Source organism: Phalacrocorax carbo, chromosome 1 (assembly GCF_963921805.1).
Source record: "Phalacrocorax carbo chromosome 1, bPhaCar2.1, whole genome shotgun sequence".
Classification (NCBI taxonomy): Eukaryota; Metazoa; Chordata; class Aves; order Suliformes; family Phalacrocoracidae; genus Phalacrocorax; species Phalacrocorax carbo.
The window spans coordinates 26646738-26674542 of NC_087513.1; the positions used below are offsets into that span (position 1 = coordinate 26646738).

At 39.9% G+C, this 27805-nt stretch overlaps 1 protein-coding gene across 1 annotated transcript in view; it reads right to left on the bottom strand.

Moving 5' to 3' along the window:
- Positions 1-26927, bottom strand: part of KCND2 (potassium voltage-gated channel subfamily D member 2) — a 286011-nt gene extending 259084 nt beyond the window's left edge. The window contains exons 1-2 of the mRNA XM_064446725.1: positions 26552-26927; positions 24207-25381 (exon numbers count right to left, since the gene is read on the bottom strand). Coding sequence (XP_064302795.1) covers positions 24207-25321 — 1115 coding nt within the window. The 5' untranslated portion in view covers positions 25322-25381; positions 26552-26927. The remainder of the gene's footprint in view (positions 1-24206; positions 25382-26551) is intronic.
- Positions 26928-27805: the final 878 nt, after the last annotated feature.

The window sequence follows — 27805 nt, forward strand, 5'->3', positions numbered from 1 at the left end:
ATGAATTTCTGTTGCATGAATTTGCCTAGCTATCTGCTTGAGTAAAACTAAGTTTTTAAACATCTATCATATGAGAAATATGCAGAGTTCAGTGAGTTTCTCGTTTGCTGAAAATCTGAGAAAAAAAGTTGAGTTCCTAAGAACTATAAACTCTCTTAATACAGGATGAAAGTAAGTGTTAATGAAGCATAAAAGCATTCATAGTAAAAAAATCGTAAACTAACAGAATTTTTTTTAGAGGCAAGTCTTTTCCATAGATCTTACGCCAGCATAGCTGAAAACGTAGAACGATGCAAAATATTCAAAGTTCCTCCATTTAAATAAAATTATTAAAAATAATCCTTAAATTTTTTAACTTAGACATTATAGCTTGACCTGCCATTTATCTAACATGTAATTTGATATGCAATCATATTATATATGATCTTGCTCTTCTGTATTAGCACAATTTTAGTAAAAAGAATTTCTATCATCTTTATTTCCTCTAACGCATTCCTTGCTGAAATAAATGTAATGATATACTCTGCAAATAATCTTTTTTCTTTCTTCCACCCTGAACCTCAAGCCTGATGAACGGCTCCTGGAAAGCAAATTCTTCTTGAGAATGTTCACTGGACAGAAACCAATTGAAACCAGGAACTTTCTCCATGCACAGCCCCAAACTAAAACAGATTTTCATGTCTTCCCAAGACTAAACATATGCTCACACATAAAAGAACAGGAACTTGGACCACGGTGAACAAGAGCACCACCTGGTGACACCTTCCCTTTTGTTACCTTGCCCTACTGCTGTGCACTGAGCCTGGTCTCAGTTCACGCTCGCATGGGAAGAGAATCGGCAGTTTCCAAAATCCCCTTGGAACTTTCACGTCCTAATGAAAAATGCTTCTTAAGGTACCTTAACTTTCAACAACACTTTCAAGTCTTGAATTCTTGTTCTGAAATTACTGGGTTCTTTTTCCTCCCCTTTTGGGAACATTATACTGTCTGGCATGGGTTTTCTCTTGAATTTTCCAGAACTGAATTTCCATGACCAGATCCATTTTGATTTTACACGGAATGCCAGGAAGAAATAATGTGGATATAAAAGGAGGAAGAAGTTACACACAGACCACCTGTGAAAAAAAGCATTTCTGAAAATGCATCTTTTAGATTACAAAATTCACTAGGACAAGACGATTCTAAAGAGAAATGTAGATCAAGAAATCCCGCTTTATCAAAGATTTTCAAGAATTTTTTCACAAATTTTGCCCAAATCTAATAATTACTATGGCTGAAGATTGAACTGTGATGCAATTTATACTTCTAAAGAAACCTACTTTTTCCTCTCTTCTGAGGTCTTTTTCTAGTAAAGATTCTTTATTGAGAAATTCCATATTCCATAACTCTCTGAAGTCAACAGGATCCTTAGCAGGCTTTGCATCAGACACTAATTTATTTGCCAGCTGCCTAAAGGACACAACTTCAACTGTAATTATTTTTCTGTCATTAATAGTCAACTTAATTTATTTTCAAAATACTCTAAAAAGATTTTGTAAAATTATCTTTAGTTTTAAACAATGAAAAAGATTTTGATTAATTTTATGATTACAAGAACAAATTAGCATGAAAGTAGGCTAAAAATTGTGAACATGCCTTTGATGAAGAAAACTTCTGGGCTCCCTGCCAATTTTAAAAGAAAAGAGAGAGGTTCAAGGTAACGATGCTACTGTTTAGCTAGTGTCTGAGTCAGAATCTGGAAACAGAGATCCTTACATTTTGAGTCCTTGCATATGCAAGAAGTCTTACTGAAATTAAGTGGGGCAAAAATAAAGCACTCAAAAAAGGAGATATTTCTGTAATAAAGATGCAGATAGACAAAAATAAGCTGCAGCACTTTCAAGATTTGAATACTCTCATACATAATGAAGTATGTATAAGGTGTGTTGCTAAAATATATAGTAAAATCACATATAACATATTTATGTGATGATATATACTACATTTATACTCTACTTGTGAGTATGTTTATGTGTGTATACATATATACAAAAACATGGATGCACACACACCGTGTAATTATTTGGTATAAATTGTATACTGTACATTTTTAATAGGCCCTAAAAAGTGTGTAGAGAAGAAAAATTCTAATAGGCACTAAATCAGCTTTGAGGCACCTCATACGTGGGCTTTTTTGTTTGGTTTGGGGTTTTTTTTGGTTTTTTGTTTTTTCCCAGAAAGAGCCAGGTACATAACAGTACAGTGTTCTGAAGATAGTTGCATGGAGAACTACAGGCTTTTCAGGAAAATGCAACAAAGGTCTTAGCTGCTTTGCAACGAACAGGCATCTCTTATGGGCAGAAAGATATGTCACCATTTGGGAACAGAAATTAAGAACACCCTTTAGATTAAGACCCCGTGAAGCAATACAGCTGGGCTCTCCTCCCATCAGGGCAGAGGGTGTCAGGCTCTTCTGATGGAGGAAGTCTGCACTAGAAAAGGAAGGAGAAAGCCTTTGGAACTAGCGCCCTTTCCTATTAAAAATGTATACAATGTGAAAAAGTTGCAGCAGGCAAAAAACAGGGACTCACATGAATATAGCACCTGATAATCAGACCTTTTCTTGGGACTGGAATCAGAACAGAATGGTCCCACCAGTTAGCTGAACAGCCTCATAACAAACTTAGACCCTTTTTGCTCAAGTTTTGTTCTACACATAACTGAGAAAATATTATCGTAACTTTTAAAATGACTTTTAAAATGAACCCTTATTATTTTACAATTTTCCCGACAAAGTGGTTCATGGCTGAAAAGTGTTCATTGCATTTTTAATACATCATATATATTGAAAAAGAAAAGTGGTCCACTGCATTTGAAGAAGCAGATGATTGAGACATGCTGTGTACTTCATGCCTTTTAAACCATAGTAAAATTTGCCATGCAAAATAATGTTTTCTTCTCTTTTTTTAATCAGCTTATTTAAAACCTATAATTGCTCAGAGGAAATTGGATTAAGCTACACAGCAATATGAATATAGGCTATCTATAACTACTATCTCAGAAGAAAGAAGAGGTAAAATGAGTATTAAAAATATACCTAGTACTTGATATGATTACTGAACATCTACTACTTTGATAATTAGAACTGTTTTATGGTATTTTAACATATATCTAGTATTATTCACAAGAAAATTGATGTAGAATTTACCAATCTATGTTAGGTGCATTCTTTCTGAAATATAATATTTGGAAATGTTGTTGAAATATCTTGTAACAGTATTTAACATGGAAAGCAATGAATGCAGAATTATTTTACCACAAGCCACTTGTGTTAAAACATGACAGTGATCCAATCTATTACCTCTTTTACTTGAAACTCTGAGCAAGGTTCTCCATTTATTATCCTTGATTATCCATGTGTACCTGCTTAACTGAGTGGATTGCTGATAGAAATAATCCGTTAAAGGCTTTGTGTTTCAAAGACCTCCCATCTAGTTCGAAAAAGAGAGTTACAGTGACATATAGTATCAAAATTAGGCCCCCAGGTTGCATCATATATATTTCAATTTATTATATAGATTTGAGATGTAACTTCTTGGTAACTTTTCAAAAAGTAGAATATTTCATGTGAGAAGTTGTAGAATCATAGAAACATTATGGTTGGAAAAGACCTCTAGGATCATCAAGTCCAACCATCAATGCAACACCACCATGCCTCCTAAACCACGTCCCACGTCCCAAAGTGCCATTTACACTTTTTTTGAGTACTTCCAGGGATGGTGACTCCACCACCTCTCTGGGCAGCCTGTTCCAAAGCCTCACCACTCTTTCAGTAAGAAATTCTTCCTAATATCCAACCTAAACCTCCCCGATACAGCTTGAGGCCATCTCCTCTCACATCCTATCGCTTATTACCTGGGAGAAGAGACCAATAGCCACCTCACTACAACCTCCTTTCAGGTAGCTGTAGAGAGCAATAAGGTCTCCCCTCAGCCTCCTCTTCTCCAGACTTAACCCCAGTTCCCTCAACCTTTCCTCATCAGACTTGCTCTCTAGACCCTTCACCAGCTTCGTTGCCCTTCTCTCAACATGCTCCAGCAACCTGATGTCCTTCTGGTAGTGAGGGATCCAAAACTGAAGACAGTATTCAAGGTGTGGCCTCACCAGGGGCACGATCACTGCCCTGCTCCTGCTAGCCAGACTATTCCTGATACAAGCCAGGATGCTGTTGGCCTTCTTGGCCACCAGGGCACGCTGCTGACTCAGGTTCAGCTGGCTGGCAACCAACACCCCCAGGTCTTTTTCCTCCAGGCAGCTTTCCAGCCACTCTTCCCCAGGCCTGTAGCGTTGCATGGGCTTGTTGTGACCCAAGTGCAGGACCCGGCACTTGGCCTTGTTGAACCTCATACAGTTGACCTTGGCCCATCGATCCAGCCTGTCCACACCTGATCCAGCCATTCCACAGCTTGGTTACTTGGAGAACTGACATTTCAAGAGAACCATTCATTTTAATTTTTTTTTTGCCTGGAGGGGAAGTGCAAATAAGGAAAACTTAGTTATAACAACAGTCCCTATGAAACACCTAGCAGAAATGGACAGATACTTCAGGAACAGTAAACTGTCCTTTTTGCCGCGTATGATCACCAGATGAGTGTGTCTCATCTGCAGTACTTCCAGATTAAGAATTCCATAGTTCCGTAAAATTCATGAGAAAAACTGTCCAAAATTTGTTTTTCCAGAAGAAAGTGTCATTTTATCCAGTGGCTTCTCAGTTGTTTGAACAATTGGAGGTGAAACCCTTCTTTTCACATGTGTAGTATGGACCACCAAGTCACCACTCCATTGCTCAATGAAAAATGAACACTTCATTTTCTTAAGTCCTTATGGCACTGTTAGCCCTAACAATAAATTTCAAGTTACAATAACAAGCATCAAGTAATAGTTGGAATGGTTAATGAAAATTGTTTCTAACCTTAGATTTTTATATATATATATCACTTGAATCACAATAGAATTGCTTCAACTGTTTCCTACATCCTACCACTTAAAAAAAAATAAAAATGTTCTTTGCTGGCAGTGCTAAGCATGACAGATCAGATCTATTTTTGCATTACTTTAATGAATGTGAAGTGAAAACCAGGAGTAGCTTGTGAAACAATGGATTTACACTGCTGTAAAACTGATGTAAGTGGGATAAGCAAGCAACCAGGCTCAGTACCCTAGATGAAAATGCCTGGAACCCCTCCAATAAAAAGGTCATGCTTCAGAAGAGAAGCTTAGTCTTTAGATGGTGTGGTAATGGATGCTATAAAACCATAAAATGCTTTGCAGAGACAGAATTCACATTGGCATAGTGGCAGAGATGCACACATTCATGACCTCAACACTTACCTGCTGCAACTATGTCCAAACTACCAACCTTGAGGGAGCTCCTATTGCTGTTGGAAAAATAAGTTGTTCAACTTGTAGAAACATGTTTACAATATATGTGCTTGAGTACTGTGAAGATGGACAGAATATAGAAACCTAACTAGAACCAGCTGCATTGCTGTGGAGCTCTGTCTTATATACTAGCTTCATGCTGAATGTTGAGTCAAACCTAGGGCAAAGAACTGTGGGGTCATGATACTCAGAAATATTCCCAAGACTAACCAATGAGTTTGCTACATTTAATCACCACAGTCTCTGAGGAAATTCACAATATACTGCATCATAAATCTCTTAGTGAAAAGAACAGGAATAAAGACAGTGGTACTTCAATCTGGATCTCACTGCTACGTCTGAACTCCAGAATAAAGCACATTTTTCTCTCTATAGTTCAGCCACGCATACACACACACGTACACACAGAGAAAAAAAAAACTAGCTATTATTTTAATCAAGTGTGCAAAGTACTGAGAAACCACAGTGGACTTTGTGTGTCTGTCTGCACATAGTTTCAGGACAGGACTTCCACTGACAACAAAGGATGCACTGAATGAATGTCAGAAATATTCATACTTCATAGGACCGCTATTTCATATTAGGAATTTAAAAATAGAGAAAGACTATCCCTGTATAAAACAAAAACTGAAAAAGACTTGAAGAAACAAAAAAAAAAAAAAAAGGAAGAAGCTGCATTCTTTAGTAACTTCTGAATGTTTCTGCAAAATAGCAAAACTGGGATACCGTTTGTGATTTAAGACACCCACATTTCAGTAGCTAGCACACTAAATTGATAATTGTTCACAAAAAAAGCTAAAACATATCTGTTGGTTTTACATGTTCTGGTAAAAGAGAACTGGAACCATAAAATACTAAACCCCACAAGTTTTTAGCTTTTCTGTCACATCTCAGTGCATTTAATATCCTTCTGTCATATTATTTATGACTTCACAAAGAAACCAGTTATTTCCCATTATCTCTTCAATAAATAAGTAAAGCAGAGCATGCTACAGTGCTGCAATTCGTTAATGAGATGCCTACAAAATCGTCACGGTGTCTAGTCTCAGAAGCTTGCACAGCATCTAACTATTAGAGTTTGCCTCTGCCCTGAAGAGTAATTGCATTTTTTACACATTGATATGTTCCAACCTGACGACTGAGACACACATTTTGGAGTGGATTACATAAAGTAAGTAAACCTTTCCATGACATATTTAACATTTAAAAACCAAAAATTTCTAGCCATTTATTCAGCTTTCATTAACTTTTCCACCAGTCTATCATAAGAAAGTTCCCTTCCTTTCTGATAAGGAAAGCAGGCCAAAACTTCTACTTTGGATTTCATGTGGGAAAAATCCAACACTCCCACCCTGACTGGAATGAGTTCTTTTTAAAGTTATGAAATAATGACACAGAACTGTTAGCTTATATACTGTAAGACATAACTAGAACCCTGATCTAAAGCCTGCTGAAGAAAATGAAAGCCTTTCCATTAGCTCCTGTGGGCTTTGCCTCCAAACCCAAAGGCTGGTAGAAATAATTACCTTTTCCACCATTTATCTATATTGCTGCTTAGAAAAAAAAATGCACAGGTGAAAAATGTTTCTCTTTTGTATTCTGTCAATAAGACTGTCGAAAATAAACTAGCACGAAATCACTTAGAACAACAAAATATTTACCAATATTTTTCAAATACAGTAAGTACATTTCTCCTGTAGTTTCTACTGGTCTTTTCATCATAAGACATAGTGTTCACTATGTATACTTCTTTAGTTTTATTTGCTGTAGTTCTCTCATTTCATTTCACTAGTTTGTAGTACAGTTCCATAATATTCCTCTACAGTTTTTTTCTTCTATCAATATTTTATATCTTGGAAAATCATTTCAGCTGTTTTTCCCACTGTTTATTAAATACACTATCAATGACAGAAGTTTTAAATGCTGTGAATTTTGTATGTTTCTATTAAATTAGCAGAAATATATTTACCCAGGACTCTTTAAAGACATGTACAGAGGCTATTGTAATATAATGCCTCAATAGAATATGGGTACACAAATTTTTCTGAGGTGACCTGTTCAATATATTCTGTGTCCTTTCTCCTGAGAAAGATGCTGTCACTCTGTTTGAGTGGGCAATGCCATTAGGAAAAAGCATCCTGGGGAAAGGAGCTTGAAAACGGAACAAGAAGTTAAACTGCATCAGATCATTAGACAGAACAGGTCCAAAAATCTAAAGGGAAAAAAAAAAAGAGAAAAAAAGAAAAAGAATTCATAGCTCTGACATCATGGTCAGTTAATTTTGCTGACCTGGAATAGTATTCAAGTAGAAAGTGAAGACACCTTTGGTGTGCTTGTGTAGGTTCTTGCACGTGAGTTATTGCTGAAGCTCCCATTGCAGTCATTGCAGTCAATGAGTCTAGGAAGTGATACATTCTTGTATATATGTACACACACCTTTGAATTCTGTTCTCTTTTTTCTTCAGCATTATTTATATAAGAGATAAGAAAAAGAAATTTCTCAGGCAGAAAAGGAAATCAGACACTAGATGATTGGTAAAATTCCTGGAAGAGTAAATGCCATCAGAAAAAACTTTTTTAGTCAACAGCTCATCTCAGGCAATGAATATAAAGATATGTGTTTATCCACAAAACTCATTTACACATGCTATATGATTACTGTTTAATAAGCCATTTCTTTCCAAGAAACAGTTGTGAATACACATAAAGTCACTCATGCAGTGCATCCAATCCAACAAAGCTGCAATATGTTCTTAAATGGAATAAAACCTAAGAATAAAACCTACTCTCAGTCTTTCCTCCAGGATTTTCAAAGTATTGGCATTCATGTGTCATATCAGAAAAAAATTAACTGAAAGTTTATTTGCTTTTCATTAAACAAATTATTTAGCTGATGGTCATCATGTATGGGAAGAACCTAAGAAAGCGTGGGCCTCCTCACTGGGAGTGATGGATTTTAACGTGGAAGGGCAAGCAAACATAGAAATGCATATAATAATTATTGTGCTGTTGATAAGTATGGGTCTTAGGCAGCCATTGGTTTTAACATACTGTTTGACAGATTCTTGTTAGGGAACTGAGTATTTCTTTATGCCCATTTTATATGTGACCTTATCCTAATATAGTTAAGCAGGACAATCCCAAAGTATAGGCAGAACTACCAGTGTAAAGGTCCTTTATACCAGCAGGATAATGATAAGATATAATATATGGCACATTTTTCACCGACTATTTTAGTAAACAGATAAACCAACAGATAAAACTTATATTGCTCTAAATAGCACTGTTATACCAGCCCAAAATTAGTTACATCAGGTTCTGGCTGTCATGTTCCCTGATGCTATTAATTTGTGACATGCTTTCAAGGTTGTCTGAAAGTTTCTGTGAGTTAACAAGAGTTTGGTAACCTAAGGAAAAAAATACACTAACTTGTTCCCCTTTTAGCTGTAAGAAACTCTGAGCAAATTCCCTACTCCAGTGCTGATTATTACCAATTTCTGTGAAATACTCAGGGGGAGATTCCATGTATCACTCAACCTCCACGTTACCAGAGGGGATGCTGTATTATTTGCTTCCCATAAAGAGTTTCTTCTTGATAAACTGCAGACAGAATAAACCTGTTATATCAGAAGCTGAAAACCATTATCTTACTGTTCTTCTGATGATGAAACTATGCTTCAATGAATATAACTAAACTCTGTCTTTTGCTTTTTTCACCCTATTTCTCTATAATGCACTGACAGCAATTCATGTACTGCAGGAATTCCTGTTGCACTGCCATGGAGTTTGGTTTAAATCCTTAGAGTTTGAGATAATTCAGATAAATAATTGTTGTCCTGGTCAATATCTTGCTAGAGTTGTTCATGCACAGGCTTGATGCAAAGTCCTCTCAGGTCAAATCCAAGTCTCTAGTTGATTTCCATGGGCTTTGGATCAAGTGAATAGCACTAAATCCTGCAAGGCATTCAGCACGCCCAGGTGCTGCAGCTTTTATTCATCTTCCATTGAAATGCTTATTAAGTTTAAGTGTTTTGAAGCCGACATAAGTTCTCATCACCCTGTAGATTACGACCTTTGATTATATAAATAGCTGAGCAAAACAGGGATGTAAGAAGTAACTGTGAATTTAAAGCAGCTGTTTTCCTGTTTGCAGTTTTCAAGCTCTAGGATATTCTTGGACCTTCCGAGCTTTTGGCACTTGAGAATAGCTAGCTTTTATCCATTGCCATTTCTTTAAAAGAATTTAGGAAAAAAGTATAAATGTTTAGTTCCCTAATCTAAGCCTGATCCAACCCACAGTTAAGTCATTTTCATTAACTGAGAACATGAGAGGGTGAGATGATGGAGACATTTAGTCCAATGCCCTATCAGTGGCCAGAAGCAAATGACACGGGTAGGACATAAGCAAAGGCAAGAATACCATGATACTCTCCCCATTACACCTCCTCAGCTTTCAGCAATCTGCAGCTTAAGGACTTCCCAAGGCAGATGTTGTATCTTTTGTATTTGATATGCATTGGTGGATATTTTGCCATTAATTTTTCTAATTGTTCAGTCAAAAAAAGAATGGAACAGTAATGGCTGGAACATGGCCTCTCATCATAAGACTAAATTGTTCTCTCATAGCAATGTTTCTTAAAAATGTTCTCCATTCCATGTATGGATGAAAAGACAAAATTACTTCGAACTGAAATCCCAAGAGCAATTCAGATCAAACAATCCAAATGTGTCATTTCAGTTTGAATTTTTGTTCTACGTTTCTAAAAAAAAATTAATAAAGAATAAGTGGTTTTCACTCACAGATTTTCAGACTTTTGGAAACAGGAAATTCATAAATCATATTTTCCATTTACGTTTTGCTCTTATCAAAGTCTCACTTAAGAAAAAAAAGTTCAAAGATGACTGAATAGATTACCTTTCATGGCAAGAGTTCTTGATGTTTTATTGTGAAACTTCTAGAAGACATATGAGGTTTCTTTTGGAAAAAGTCCTAGATATTTAATTGAACATATTCACCTTATCGTGGCACTATCTATGACTGCAAAAGTTCTTGGCACTTTTTAGAATTCTCTGATCAAATTCAGTAAACAGAATCAGTGAATAAGTTACCAATTCTTATACTATAGTAACAAAACTTGTGAACAGGTATATTTCCCTTCTACCTTGTACCACAAACCTGTTGTAATGAACCTGACTGGGAGACTGTACATGGAACTAAGCGTAGTAGGCCTGTGCTGCACGTCCATCCCAGCCTTCAGGCTGTGCTGTTCTGCCCAAATACCTTGGCTGCTGGATAAGCCTGACCAGATCATTGTAACAGAGGAGGCCCCAGGCAACTCAGTACCAGCGATTATCCTGTGTGGCCTTGCCTTCATCTAAAAGTACACCAAGAAGTTCTCATGAGGACATCCTTACTGTAAAAAAAAAGAAAAAAAAAATAGCACCAAGGACAAAAAGGAAGATCTCTCCACAGAGAGGGTCTGTGCAGGGAGTAGTGGGAAAATCCATCCAATGCTACAAGAATGCACGGTTCCCAGCATCTGAAGTGACACACGATTTACTAGCTATCTATATTCTTCTTTTAGTCTATCTTATTAAAACAGCTATTTTCTTAAGCTATTTGTTGTTGGGCTTTTCTTGTTGAGATCCAGAAAGAATCCTGCACCATCCCTCTCTCACCTCACATCCCACTGCCCCACTCCAGTGCAGAACACCAGTCACTATCAGGCTGCTCTCTTGAAGGACTAGCGATTCAGACTTCAAACACTGTCTTAATCTATTTCTCTCTAGCAAACTAGTTAGGTAAATAAGTTCTCTGCAGACATGTTACATGGGTTCCTGTTCTCAATTTGTTTCTCAAGACAGTGGAAAATTGGTTGGCATATAAAAAAATATCACTTCAAGTCTCAGAAGTATGTAAAGAAACTTGTCTTCATACAAGGACTTGTTCCAAGGACAACGTAGAATTAAGCAAGAAGCTTAAGAAAGAACCTACATTCTCTCCCATCAACATCATCACTATTCAAGCTCGTAAAAAACATCTACTTGAACTGCAAATGGAAGGAGCACTATTTCTATAATTAAATAAAAATTAATTTCCCAAAATTATGAAATAACCACTGTTCCCCTCAAAGGAGAAGCAAATTTTCTGTAGTAGTGCGGTGGTGCAGGATAGCACTTTTGCTTTAGAACTTGACTGGAAGTTTATGATAAAGCTGCCCAACTGAGGGGAAAGAAGAGGAAATATTATTTCTTCTGCAGTTTATTCATCTCTTTCCACAAAAAAAAAAAAAGTTTAATATGCTATTTAATGCATAAAAGAACATAATTTCATGAAATCTTACACAAAAGAGAAACATACTGAAGGAAATGTGGTTATTTCACACTAGGATAGAACTGTACTAGCTGGCAAATTTGAGATTTGCTGCTCTGGAAAAGCAGAACATGAAGATGAACTAAAATCAGTTAAACAAAATAATTGTTGATAACAGGATTTCATACCAAATTACAGAATTTCCTCACCAGAGAGATTGGTATGATTTGCAGAGAAGTGAACAAAGTTCAGAAGGAAAATGAGAAAGACACAAACTCTGAAGCAGTTTTGACTATAATCCTCTCTCGTGGCCCTCAAGCTTCTGCAGTGCTCCAGTCTGGACACAGCTTTAAAGAAATTGGTAATTTTAAAATTGAATTAAATATGAAAATGAATACTGCAATGAGGAGAGTGTCCCTGCTGAAATTTATTTTAGTGTGTCTCTGAGATTTTCATTCTGCTTCAGAGCTATGTATTGGCAATGCCTAACTGCAGTCTAGAGCTCTGACACCTCCTGGAAGACACCAGAATAATGAATGGCATGGGGGAATATGCTTGACACTTCTCCATTGGGGCACCCTATAAATGGACAGTGGTGAAACAGGTAACAAGACCAACACGTGAATCAGTCTTTAGGTTTCCCATTCAGAAGAACAAAAATAGTTTACAACCCTTTGAAGTTAAGGTTTTCAAGTTCTCCATATCTTAATTCAAAAACATTGTTATTTGAAGAATGACTTCTTTCCTGCAGAAAATTATAGTGGATACTTACATAAACGTTTCTTTCAGCTTTCTAGAGGCTTCTACTAAACTACCAGGAACATAAAAACTCAGTATTTTTTACAAATTTTAATTTTTTGTGTTGTTTGGAAAAGGCCAAAAAAAATGGCAAAAGCACTCAAGTGGCCTTAAGGGTTACACACACAAGAATATTTTGAGTAGCAGACACATTGCCTTTTTGATAAAGGGGGAATTGTCATTAAATCCCAAGCGCACACTCTGCTATGTTATGGGCCCTTCAGAGTTATGTAAGTGGGAACAAGGAGAGTAGACCAAACCAGCTAGACACGGAGGTTGGGATTTATCTCATCCATTTCACATGGTATTTAAATATTTAAGTCTCTGCTAATCATAATGAATTTCATTTATACTTAGTGCAGAGGAATGAGCACCTCCAGATGCCTGCTTCTCTTCATTAGCTCCTAAGTGAGACAAGGATGACTAGTTCAGAGGATTTAACTTTTGGAGGAGTAAGTTAAGGCATATAAATACCTCCCAGAGATGGTAAACAACTGGCAGAGAAATAAGTTTGAATTCCACCTCCAGATTCTTCTATAATAATTCTATTGTATGGTATGTCCTGATTGTCTCCTTTAAAAAAAAACCATGTCCTACTTGTCTCCTTTAAAGGAGTTGTGTGTCCTGATTGTCTCCTTTAAAAATGCACACACCTAAGACAGGATCTATAAATTCCATAGCTCTATCTTTCCACACAAACATAGAAACTGGGAAAAGAAAAGTATACAGACAACATGAAAGGCTTATTTAAGGAAACTTTCTGTTGTATTTGGACTTGTTTGCTTTGAAAACAAAGGAACTTCTAAGTATAGCTAACGAGCTGCAAAATAGTTATCAGGAAGTACATTAAGGCAGGAGATACACCATTGACGCTAAAGGGATGAACCAACCTGTTTTCAGCCTTTTGATATGAGTATCTTTCAGATCACTATGTGGATCCAAATCCATGGTTCAAACCATTGTCCTGTCCAGTATTCCACATCATCTAGCATTTTTCTCTGTATTTATTTAATTTGTTTGCAAAAACATAGCAAACAATGCACACTAAATTTGGTGGCTGCATGCAGAAATAGGGAATGCTCACATACCTTTTGGAAAAGTGTTGCAAAACTCACAACCTCTTTCCTACTGCATGGCCAAACCCACTGTAAATCCAGTCCGTGGACCACTGCCTGACAGAGAGCGTGCTGTACTCATGGTGCGAAAGGGCTCAGGGCAGACAGTGGCCAGAAGGAAGTTCCATCCAAAGGGATTTTTGCAGTTCACTCCAGGCACTCTTTTCTGTCTTCTAGACACCTGAAACAAAACCGGTTCCTATCTGCCCCTCTCACAACTAGGTTTTTATCTTACATGTGTGCACTGCTGCACAAAGGTGTCTGTATTTTAAAATCATTGGTCGCTCATGCCAGACACAACTAGTCAGCTTCATCTGTGGTCTGCAGCTGTGCCTGTCCCCGGAGAAGGAGAGAGGCTGTCACATCTCTGCCGATACAGCAAGAGGCTGAACCGTGCTGAAGGGCTCGACTAGCGACATTGCTTCCCCCATGAATGATTTAATGCATTAAATTTCAAAAGTTTGAGCCTTGGAAGGAAAGAAACTGTAGGTTAAATGAACGATAATGATTGCAATCTTTCAGCAGCAACCATTTCTGCAATGATCTGACTGACATGGGGTGAAGGGAAAGAGGTGCCAGAAGTAGCACGTGGTGGAATAAGGGTAGAATATGTATCGCATATTACATGTTATTCTGTAAGGAACTTCCTTTATAATATTTACCACTAAAACTCGGCACCTTTTGACACAGATTAACATCCTATAGGTTGATTACTGTGTTCACAAGCAAATCAGATAAAATTTGAGCTTCCCTTTCACTCAGAAAGTAACTAATACTGAGCTTGTCAAATCATTAAGCCAGTCTGTGGATAGATTTACTCTAAACTATCTGTCTGCGGGGAAGCTTCAGTTTGTACTCTTTGAAGTTTTCCACCCATCCAGGTGCCAAAAAGGTAATTACTAACTAAATTCTCAATGACTGTAGAGTTTACACAAGAAATAGCTGCACCTATAACTTATCTAGCTCTCATTAGGTGTATGAGAAAAGGTGTATATACTGTTTGTCTAGTTCTGCCTGTCCCTAGTCACTGATACCTGTCTCAACATGGATTTGATCAACCGATGTAAACAAATGCATCCATAACCATAGCCAACCAAAAAGCTTAGAAAAGCTAAAAATTCTCAATTCTGTAAGTGATACAAAATACCACGATATTTAAAATACAAAGCTCCTGTTAAAGAGAGTTGTTGCTAAAGTTTTTTTGGTACTGCTGTGCTTTCAATAGAAAGGCCACAACTCTCAACCTGCTATTTACCAATAATGAAGTGATTAGATACCCTAAAACAAAAAAGTATATACCTTCTTCACAGTCAGGTTTGGAAAGCACCTTAAACCTCTCTGCTCTTTATTCCTCTGTGGGAAGCAAGAGAGTTTGGGGACCAGCATGTTGCAACTGTAATCCACCATGCCAAAGAGCATCAATTTTGTTCCTAAGCAACCCTTCACAGTGCAGTAGTTGCTGTCCATAGCTGATAAGGATGCTCAGGGAATTGTTAACTGGCTGCAAGTAGGAGAGATGAAAGTTGCAGAACTGGAAGTAAGGCCACTAACACAGTAATAGAATTCCTCCTTTAGGTTATAAAAAAGGGGGGAGATGAACAGTAACAACAATGAAAAGTTAAGGATCCCACTCGCATTACATACACTCTCATACAGAAAACTCTTTTGGTTCATCTTACTGGAAGAAGAGATGAGTTAGGATGCAGCAGACACGTTCAGACTGTGAGCTATTACACAATGTTAAATTACGTCCTTCACAACCTCACAGTCTGACTCTCAGCCATTTACAAGGGATGCCTGGATGGCCAAGCTTGCAAGTCATAACTTGAAAGACTGTTCCCTGTGCATCAGCCAAAATATTTTGAGAATCTGCCAATACAATGCAAATCCCCATGTGTCTGGATACACATTTGAAGAAAGTTGGGGTCTGGCCTCAAAATAATTTTTTTTCCAAAATAATAATTAATCAAAGAATGTTAATGTATTATCATAAATTAAATCATTATAAGTACTTTTATGGAGTTTCACAGTTGATTTTTTTTATCCATGGTGATTTAAAACTGTAGTGGAATATACTTACTTTGTTTTAATTTACCAAAGTATTCAGACTAATTAAATGAATTCCTAGAAGTTCATACTGTCTGTTACACCATAAGAAGTTTTATCTAAGGAAATCGATTCTTCAATAATCAAACAGCTAAATTTATTTATGCAGATATGGATTTTATAACATTTTTAATGTTCATATTATGTTATATTAGATCTTACTTTGAAAAAATATTTATACCAGTGTTCTTAATATTGGGAGTTCTGCTTCACATGTTAATTTTTGGTATGAAGCTTTAGTGCAAGTGGTAGTTAGTACAATATCTGGTTAAGAGTCAACTCACAAATCACAATGTCTCCTCAAAGAGGAGGATGCTTACCTCAGGAAAATAAGTTTTTATACAAGGAATCAGGAAAAATCAAGGAAATGTGTTTTAAAGAGGCTTCATTTAGGAACACGGATTAAGAAAAAAATCAAATAGCAGAGCAATAGACCATGCTTACAGAACTCATATTACTGCAAAAAAGGAAAAGCAAATGCAGGCAAAGAACTTCTCAAACCTCCCACTTAAGTCTACAAACAATATACATCAAAATCAAATAGAGCCAAAACAAAAATATTTGCCAGCACACCAGAGAAGGGGATGAATTTGCAGTGCTCAAAATTGAGAAGTATGCTTTACCTTTTCTTACCACACATCAGCATCTTAACAAATTTACTGTATATAAGCTAAATATGAGACTTACTGAAACCAATAAATCCTCACGTTGGACGTTTCTTTGAAAACACGGAATCTCTTACCTGACACTGTTTTATAATTTTGCACCCAGTTTCTGAAACCATTTTCATTAATTTAACAATATCTGCATGTCACATCTCACACTTCTTATGTATCTTTTCATGCTGAACTGTTGGTTTGAAAAACACAGAGGCAGAAAAGTAGGATCAAAAAATATATCTTCCCTTGGATGCTTTACATTACTCTTTCAGTCATATTACCCTTTTTTTGTTCTCAAATTACTCATTCCTCTTTCCTAAGAATACCATAGACACAATACCTCCTTCTACAGTGTTATGTGAATATAGGGCATACTGGATGTTAACAAGACCTGAACGCTTGTAAGATCCATTTGAATCTGACAGGGGTAGGCCATACCCAGAGCCTCAGTACACTACTCTACTTATCCTAGCAGTTATTTTTGTGCACGTAAGACTATGTTTTCTAAGGTGACTAGGTACCTAGTTTCCCAGCTTACTTGCTTTCAACTGTTCTCCTTTGTGTTTCTAAGCACCTAAGCCTCTTCCGAGAATTCAAGCTGTGTGCCTATCTGCATCTCCAGATACCTAAATGCCTTTAAAAATCTTCCTTGCAGTGTTTGGCTCCCATAAACTAATAAACCCAGGAGACCTCTGTGTCTGTACGACTTGAATTCACCATTAAGCCAACCAGATAAAAAAAAAACAGTAACATGGACAAAAATGAAAAACGGGTAAAATGCAAAATATTGCTCATTAATACTTTAAATATGCCAAATTTTACTTTGTTCATATTAATAATATTTTTGCAGGTTTTTAGGCAACCTCCCATTTTCTGTTACAGTGCAGGATCAAGCCCTAATTAAGTACTTTTACACAGTGGCTCCAAAGGCTTTGAACTTCAGACCTGCAGACAAGCAGGGAACAATACGGTACCGCGGAATATAAGAAAGGAAACTGTTTTTCTAAATACACAAAGAACATGATTGCTTGTATGAATAATATCTTTGTGTCTTTAATATTCGCACAGATAGCAGCCTTGTAGTGTTTTGTTAGCTTTTGTAAATGCACTTAACTGCTAGAATCTGAACTGATGGTAGTAGGAACTCTGTACTGATGACTGGGTACATTCAGATATGCCTTCTAATAATGCATAAGGTGTGTCTATGCTGGTGTAAGAAAAAGACTGCAGCCTTATTTGAATTATAATAGAGCTGTATCTTGTTGATTTCTTTTTTTTTTGATGAAGCTAAAATATTCTAGGACTGATGTATTGGTCACATGACCTTCGTATGTGCTCATGTTTAAAACTGAGGCTTCATACACCAGATACCTGAGTAAATACTTGTATCCAGTACTTTTCTACAGAACACTTACACCTCTTGCACATCAGGTGCTCTAGTCAAAAGCACTATTTTGTATTTCATCTCAATTCACATTTATTTAAGTCTATGCTGTGGAAATGATGCTAATTTCTTTGTGTGCTTTGGTGAAAACAGATTATTTTTTTTTTTGTCAAAACTAAACCCACAACTTTTTTACTTAAGTGGTAGATTATAAAATATTACCAGAGGCACAGGAAGATCAAAATTATATGCTTCGGCAAAAAATACTTAAGAAATAATGGTAGAATTCAGGCTACTAATTGTGATAGGGGTCAAAGTCCAAGCATGGTAACTATTATTGTTCCAGGAAATGTAGCATAGAGCTACCATTTCAAAGCACTGTCTATGAATTTAAAAACCTTTCCTCCACTGCATGAGCAATGCAGAAAAAATATATTTTAAAGACTACATCTTGCACAAAAATCTGTGCTCCCATCTATTGCCCGATAAATGATGGGTACAGAAATATAGAGAATCTTTTCCATCGCTCTGTCAGCTCTGTTGTCAGGTAACCAATGAAACCTGATAAAGTTCAATCTAAACTTTGTTTCTGTATTTCTAATTTATATTCCCTCTTTTGAACAATCTATGCACTTAACCCCTGCTGAATCAGATTTTTCTCTCATCAGTTTACCATGATGCAAACTAGGAACTGCTGCCAGTGGACTATAACGGCATAAAAATCAAGTAATAGGAGTAGTTCATTCGACTTTATTTCAAATGTCTGAAAAGTTAATTGGCATCCTGAAGTTGCAAGATGTTCTCAACTTATTTCAGATAATAATTTTAATTCTGCAATATTTATAAGTTCCCATGTTCAGAAATACAGTTTCCATTTCCAGATTTTTTTTTGCACAGCAGCACTACTTCTAATACTGTATTCATAGATTTATATGGCTTTTATGTTGCAAATTTTTCTTCTTAGACAGAGGCACAAAGATATGAGTCAAGTACAGACTGTCATCACTCAGTTTGAACTTCTTGGGTTCGATCACTTAAGGATTTTACTAAAATCACAATATTCACTGAGGATTAGTTGAATGATAGGCCATAATTAATAGATCAGGCACCAGTCATAATTACTGCCTGAGTCGATTTGTTCTGCTCTACTAAGTCAGCATATTTCTTTGCTACATCCTGGCCCATGCCAATCTCATTGCTCTTATTCTTGACTGACAATAGCAACAAGGAAACAAAATTCCATCTGTTTCCACCAAAGGAGCAAATAAATTAGATTCTGAGCAGAAAGATCTTTTTGTTAATCATCACCTTCATGTTCTTTGTAGCTGAAGTAAGGAAATTCATGCTCAAGAGAAATGACAGAAGAAAACTAACTCCTGTTCCTCTAAGAGATCTTCAGGATTTTTTTGAACAGGAAAGCCGGTCCCCAGCGCAACTAAATAAGAATATAATGACTCCTGTTCTCTGTCAAGCCAACAACAGCCCAATACAGTTTGAATAATCTTTTTATTAGAGAACAAATAATTTTTTTTCACTGCCATCAAAATGATCCTTACTTTTCAGTATTTTGAATTCTCCCTGGAGCACTTTTTGAATACCTAGTAATGTGCTTTGAAGGTGATTACACTACACTTTGTCCCTCCTCTGTTATATAGTATTCTAACTATTCAGGCTAAACATCTCTGCTGTGAAGAGAAAACAGATTGAGACATCAAACACACTTACGAAATACAAAATTCACTAGGTTATATACAAGAATACAAAAATAGAAAAAAGCTATTTGAAACAGGGTTGAAGATATCAAACGCAAAATGAATGAATGAACCAATACGTAAGAATGAGATACAGAAATAATATTCCAACTTTGCTAATCTTTACCTTTGTAATGTTTATCATAAAGGCATTTCTAAATTTTTAATGAAATTGTACACGAAACAAAGATTTCTAATTTTGTGCTCTCTTTTTAGATATTATTGAACTAAATTTTTTAATACAACTTCTGAAGAGATGGATGTTATTTTACAATGATCAGAAAAGGAAAAAAATAATGTGTGTGGCATTTGGGAAAAAAGTGATGATGTGGAAATTTTATGATGCTCATAAGGAAAAAATCTATCAAACAAAGGTCAGAAAAAAACTTGTTATGAAGAAAGTTCAGGTCAAATGAATGACAATGATGACGAATTAAAGATTTGATCTAGTGGTGAAGGACGAATAAAGAATCTGGAACAAAGAAGCAGAAAAAATAAAGCCAAAAGAGTCTTAATATGAACATTAAACCTGTCTTGAACACAGGAGGAAAGGTGCCAAGCCAGCAGACAGGAAGACTGTGGAAACTGGTAGTTTGAAAGAAAAGTGAAGAAAACAAATAGATGGAATATACCCATATGGATGCTATATGAATGAAAAAGGAGTGAAGATGGGAGAGAATGAAATGTGTAGGAAAATGAAATCCATTGCCCTATTCCCCTGTTCACTATTTGAGGCTTTCTGTTGTCACATCCAATCACCTGTTTGACTATAAAGTCTTCAGGGAATTTGATATACCTTAGATGGAATTCCTCATACATTATGGGTTATATTAACAAATACTGAAAATGAATAGTTGCTTTATCTTTTCTGGAAGACACACCTCCAGTATATACAATCAAAGTAAATGAATAGTCTTGTGTTTAAGCTTCCCTTCATAAAGTATTGTGCTCATCTACAAAAGTATTGTACAACTTGATGAAGCTACCCAATGTAAAGCCTGAAAATACAGAAGTTTAATATAGCAGTGAGATTGCTTTAGAACTAGTCACAGAAGAGTACTGTGTTCCTTAGTTAAAGTATAATATCTTTACAAAACATAAACTACACTATAGCTCTGCCAGATTTGGGAACAAACATTACCCTTACACCACAAAAACCTTAACAGCTGTTTGAGTTCATTTGCTGGCAACTGACAGGGCAGAAGGAAAGTTATTAGATTATCATGTTATGAGGTGACAGCAGAAAGTGACATAACTGTGTCATTATGGGTGTAGAGGTTCATAAGCCCCCCACGTAAGTCTGTCAGTCCCAATTTAATAGACTTGAGCTTTTTTCTCTGCCAGGTTTTACACTACCTTGTTTCTTGACCTTTATGGCCCTAACTTCTATGCTTTACATTGTTATCCTGAATCTCCACAAAGTGCTTTGTGACCTCTTTCAATTTTTATTCTCTTCTGCTTTTTTGTCCCTTGTACCTACTTCACTTTTGCTTTTGCTACAAATAGTAGTGACAAAACACTAATTTTAAATTTGAAATCAGACAGCTCTGTTTCTGGCAGAGCGCATGCTGTTATTCTAGAGTAATCTTTCTCTCTCCTTTCTCTCTCTCTTTCAGCCTTCATCTCTTTCTCACTCTCTCTTTCTCTCTTCTTTCCCTCCTTTCTTCCCTTTGTACCATTTATTTCACATAACACCTCTATGTCCAACTATGCACTACTTGAGTTGAGCAGTCAAGAACAGTTAATAGCTGGGCTATCCTTGGAGGTTAAAATATAGTAATATTTGAAGGCACTGGTACTCTGCAGAGGAAAATGTAATCTATGTTTTTTAAAGACACATTAATTGCTCAGCAATCGTGCAGAACTGAGAAATATAGCTCTGCTTCCAAGATAATAACTCCCCAAATTGCAAAGGTCGCTTACTCAATACCCTTGCTATCTAGCAAAATATGAGAATGACACCAAGACTCAAAAACTCAACTTTATGTTAAATGATTACTTGGTATTAGCCTTAATATATTTTTGTAATATTTCACATAACCTGCTGTGTGCTACTGCCACTTAAAACATAAAGACTTCATGTAGTTTTGTTGCTTAAAAAAAAGTTGTTCATATAGAGGCCATTTATATAGCCCTAACTCAGCTAAAATTAAAATTAAAAATGAATGGGAGTTCTATATTAGTAAACAGACAGGAAGCTTTAGCACAGAGCAAAGGTAGCAGTATTAATTATAATCAGCTTTGACTGACCCTTGCTGTTGTTCCTTTTAATTTCCCTCTCTTTTTGTGTAATTATTCTATCAACTAAAAAGAGTTCAAAGTTTTTATTATGTTAGTTTTATTTAAATTATTCATATGTATTTAACATTTAAACATAATCTTTATATGGTTATCATGATGTTATTAAAAGGACATCATCTAGTTAATGCAATGATTAAAGATTTCCCAGAAATTTTTTATATCTGTCATATCTGAACTTATCATGTCTGAACTTCTGAGGGTGAAACTTTGGATCTCTGTACAACCTGCTCAAAACTTTCTCTGTGCAGACTACCTCGAAAAAGGAGGCAAGCATGAGTGCCTTCTTTTTAACCCCTTTTCTTCCCCTTGGGACCTAAATACTGGATGGCTGCGTACTTGGAAATAGGTTCTTAGGTGCTATTCAAAGAGATTTTTAATGATGTTCAAATCTCATTGGTACTTCTGAATATTTTACTCGGTGCAATACCTCAGAATTGAAACTAAAGCATAGCACTCATTTTTTTGGTAAAACGAACAAACAAATTATATTAATGCCGAATAGATATCACACCCATGTCACAATCAATTGCAAACTGCCTATAAAAATGAGACTCAATTATGTTCAGCACCATGGACAAGTACTGCCCAAACTGTCCACCACAGCGCGAACGACTTCCTAAAAAAACACCTTTCATTACAAAAAACACAGACCAGCTTCTTCTCTTTTATAATAAGATTATCCATTCTATATATTGGTAAATTCTTAAGACCTGATATGTTGAAATCGTCACAGTTCTAATTAAAAATATCTGGCAAAAAAAAGTATCAGCATCAGAAAATACAGGGCTATGGAACTAGTTATCATGCATAACTTGTTCCTTCTGCTAACTTGTCCCTTCAGTTTGTCGCTACTGGAAGAAAATGAAAACCAGAAAAAAACAGGAACCTAAAAAGCAGATTAAAATCCCCAAAGCTCTTGTCACTCCTTTTTAGCATAACTTGCCCTTAAAAGTAGTATGAAATATTCACAATGCACTATATTTATCTTCATTTGTTATATCACGCTGAAGATAAAAGCTCTGTATAAAAAATGGTGGCATAAGACAGACCCTTTATCTTTTTCAATATTTTGTTATGAGCATTTTCCAACTAAATTACAACTGCACATAATAAATTAACTTTTTCATAATAGTTTAATAATGCACTTTCATTTTGTTAAATTTAAGTTATACATGTTTCATTAATCTCAACAGTCCCAACAAGATGTGGCAAGATGTTTGACTAATAAAATGATGGGCTCTGTCTTCACGAAAGTGAAAAGTTTGTCTTTTAAATATCTGTAATTATTAAATAACTAGACAGTTTCTAAGGAATCAAGAAATTTTCATTTTCATAGATGATACTCTACAGCTCAAAATTAAGAACAGGGCAAAAAATTGTCTTCTCAAATTAGTCAACCTTCTAAATCCCTGTTATAATTACAGACAAATGCATTTTACAACTTGGTGCACAGAATCAGCTGGTACAATATGACTCTGGTATCAAGAGACTTTATAAAAAATAATACTATCTTCAGTCTTTCCACTAAAATGCATTGGTGTCTAATGTCAACAATGGCATTTTTTTAACTCCTAATTCTCTGAAAGAATTTGTATTGCCATTAGAATTATGCTTTCAGACATATGCTTGATCTGCCACGTCTCACATTTCTTCAGATCATTTTTCAGAGTCTGTCACGAGTCGGTAGAATTTGACACTTGCCATTTACAAGTTACAGGTCCGCAGAAATCAAAGGAAATTCATCTGGTGTCTTAAATAACATCAGGAATGGTTTATTTTGAAGCTTAAGGTACCTATACCTGTTCTATTTTCATGAAAACAAATCACTTTGTAATACCAAACTCAATATCCAAGTCTGTATCAACACATCACCTCAAACAAAATGGCAGACTTTTATGTATCACCAAATTAAGACTGCACTTGGGTTCTCCTTATAATTATCACTGCTTTAGCAACATTGTAACAAGTCCTGTCAGCAAACACATTACTCTATTAAAAATCCATTGATAACTTACAGATATTTGGAAAATATTCCAGTTTCCCTATCCAAAACCAAGTAAAATGTTAGAGAAAACTGAAAAGAACCCAAACAGCTTCAGGATTGTTTTGTTTTGTTGTTTGCTTTTTCAGTTTATCTGCAGTTTAGGGGTTTGAGTTATTTTAACTTCAGCAACACTTTTAACTCACTTGCATGTGTAAAACATTTAGAAAGAAGTGATGAGTCGTATTCATAAAGTTCTGTAACAAAAACTTACCCTCGCATTTTTCCTATTGACATTTTTGTAAACCGAGTATTTTCCATTCATGCCAATACACTTGTTGAAATGTTGGCTGTAACCAAACACCAGCTGCACTTACCCCAGTGTTGTCATGGTGACAATGGTGTACCAGAAGGCTGCAGGGATGCTGGTGAACTTGCTGGCTGATGAACCTTTCTCTGCATAGTACATGACTGTGGCAAAGATGATGATGGCCATAGTGAGTGAGAAGAGGAGGAAGCCTAACTCCGAGGCACAACTTTTCAAGGTGTAGCCCAGGATGCGCAGCCCCTGTGAGTGGCGGGAAAACTTAAAGATCCTGAAGACGCGAAAGACTCGTAGCGTCACAAAAGCCCCACTGACATCCTCATTATCTGTCATCACCAGGCCAATGTAATACGGCATGATGGCAACCACATCAATGATACTCATGACACTGCGCACGAATTTGTACCGACTCGGGGCCGCCAGCAGGCGTAGGAGATATTCGACTGTGAAGATCATGACACAGGCAGTATCCAGACAGAAGAAAGCCACAGCATAGCGCTCTCCACAGGGCAGCTCCTTGATGCGGCCCGGGCTTACCCCGCAGGGCACTGTCTCCACCACATTGGCAATAACCGAGACAGCAATGAAGAAACCAGTGACATAGTAGAAGACCAGAGCCAGCGTACTGGTGTGTGGGTTTTCAAAGGCCCGCCACATCCTCTGCCGAGCTGTCATTGAGGGCAGGGAGCTCTCGGCTGCATGATCCTGATCGGCATCATCCTGCAGGCGCTCGGCATTCTCACGCCGGCGATCCTTGTACTCCTCGTAACAGCAGTCGCCGATGATCTCAGGGATGATGCCAAAGAAGGCCAGCTCCTCATCGTAAGCTGAGATGCACTCCTGGCGGGGATAATGAAGCTTCCCAGTACGGTAGAAGTTGAGAATGTGGCGGAAAATGTCAGGGTCCCGATCAAAAAAGTACTGCTGTGTCTCAGGGTGGTAGAAGAAGTCCCGCTCCGAACTGCCCAACAAGGTGTCAGGGTAGCGCTCTAAGGTGTCCAGCCACGTCTGGAACTGTATGCCACTCACATTCAGCACAATCAGAGAGTCCTGGCTTCGCTTCCTCTCCTGCCGCGGAGCAGCTGGCATGGGACCTGTGGCCACTGGCATCCATCCTATGGCTGCTGCCCTGGCAAAGGGTAACCAGGCTGCTACTCCTGCCGCCATGGTCCCAGGCAACTTACTACAGCTGAGGGAGTCAGTCTAGAGACAGTCCTGGTCCAGCCACTAAAATAGAGAGAGGAAAGAAAAATACAAATGCTCACATATTTTTGAGGCAACAGAATTTCTGAACATTGCTGTGATTAACCGAAAATCTTTTTCCTTCCTTGTTGTTTCCTCCCTTTTTTCCACGCCAGAATATCCTTTCCTGGGGCTGGTTAGCCAGTTAGGACAATAAATCAGGGCACTTGGAAATCAAACGTATTCAAAGCAGCTACTCGAGCAGCCACATCCTTTGGCTACAAGGTCCACGCGAGGCCCCTGGATGGAAGCAACGGTCCACGAAGCGCTAACGCCAAGACCCGGCTTGGTGCAGCCACCTGGAAAGAGATTTCCTTCCCCGCGCGATGCAGCCGGTCCCCCGCCCTGCTCCGCTCCGCTCCGCTCCGCTGCCCGCCCGCTGCCGGAGCCGGGCCGCGGCGGCCGGCGGGGCCCTTCCCGGGCGGGCTGCAGCGGGGCCGCCCGGCGCCGCCGCCCCCTCGCCGTGGCGGGGCGGAGGGGATGGGCCCGGCGGGCCGCTCCCCCCTCCCCAGCCGCAGCCCCGGAGCGGCAGCGGGACGAATCCTCTGCCTGACCTTGATCGCCGCCCCGGGGACTCCTCCTGACCCCGGCTCCGGGCCGGGGGAGCCGGCGGGGCAGGGGGTGGAGCTCTGGGCGGCAGCATTAAACTTTAAGGCAAGTTTTCGGTGTGGGAAATGCGTTGAGGGGCAGGGGGGCGCCGGGGAAGGGGCGCCGGGAGGGGGGGAGCGCCCCAGAGGAAGGAAGTGGGGCCGAGGGGAGTCTCCCCGGGACGGGGCGTCGGGGCACGGACAGGGGCTGATCCGGAGCGAGGGGACCGGAGCCGGGCAGAGCGGCGGTGGCGGTGGCGGGGGTAGGAGTGGGGGCTTTGGAGACAGCTGCAGAAGGTGGGATGCAGGGGCCATCCTCGGGAGCGGCCGAGAGGGCGGCGAAGGGCGAAGCGGGGGTGCCTGGCGGCGGAGCGGGAGCGGGGCAGGGGCTGCCCGGCGGCGGGGGAGGCCGGGGCGGGCGGGGGCCGCGGAGGAGGGCGCGGGGTTCCGTAGCGGCTCGGCGGTGGGATCGTTCCTCCCCCACCCCCCGCCTCCGTCCCCTCGAGGGCCCCTTCCCCTCGGCTCCGCTCTCGCATCCCTCCGGACGTGCCCAGCCTGCGGCACCTACCTGGGAAAGTCTGGCGAGAGCGCTCAGTTGCATAGAGACTTTTGGAAATACGGGCTCAGCCGCTAGATCTCCGCGCCCCGCCGGGAACGGCGGGGAAGTAGTTGCTCCTGAGAAAGCTTGATCGCATCCAAAGGGACATCGATAATAAGGCTTTCCCCCACCCCCACCCCCCGCCGCCGCCGCCGAGCGCCAAGCAACAAGTTCAAGGGGTGGGTGGGGGGAAAAACAACGTAATCGCGCCTGGCAACTCGGCGGAGCACGTCCTTTCGGGGCGCGGATCCTGCGGCGCGGGGCTGCCGTCAGGCGCGGCTGCGGCTGCGGCCGCTGCCCCTGCCCCTGCCGCGGGGCTGCCGCGGGCTGCGGGCGGCGGCGGCGAGGCCCTGGCGCGGCCGGGGGCGGGGGGGGGGGGGCTTCCCGCTGCCTCCCCCGCGGCGGGCGGGCCATGCCGCCCTGCCGCCGCCCGCGGGCTCGGGGCGCAGGGGCGGCGGCGGCGGAGCGGGGCGCGGGGCGGGGGCGCGGGCGGGGAGGGCATCGCTCCGCCGGCGGAACAAAGGGGCTGCGGGCGGCTGCGCCGGCGGCGGCAGGTCGGCGGGGAGTGCCGGGGGGGGGGGGGGTATGTGTGCCTGTGCGTGTGCCCGTGTGTGCGTGTGTCCCTGTGCCCGTGTGCCCGCGCGTGTGTGTGACCGTGCGTGTGTCTGCGGGGCCGGCATCGCGCGGTCCAGCCCCTCCGCCGGCAGCGGCGCGCAGACCCTCCGGAGTTAGCGGTGTTTCGGGTAGGGATCGGGCGGCGGAGATGGCTTAGGTGAGGTATCCAGGGGGTTTCTCCGGAGCGCCAGCTCCTTTCGAGGGAAGGGGAACGGTTTACTGAAGGAAGCGGGGGATGGAGTGCCTGGAGCGGAGTGTGGCGGTGCTCCTCACAGCCCGCCCCGAGCCACTCCGGAGTTGTCGCTGCAATATCCAAATGGCTCTTACCAGCTTTGGGAAAGGCGGGAGCTGGGACGGCTTTGGGAGCCTTTTCCTCCTCCTCTCCTTTCCGCTCCCGTGCAGAGCCGCCCCCCTTTTTCCCGTCGCTAGATGGCGTGTGGATGACGGGAAGCGAGCTCCCCGCCGGGGTGCTGCTGCGGGGCCGGGCCGCCCCCCGCACCGCTCCCCGCCGCCCACACCAGGGCCCCGCCGCTCCCCGCCCCGCTCCCCGCCGCCCGCACCAGCGCCCCGCCGCCCCCCGCCCCGCTCCCCGCCGCCCGCACCAGCGCC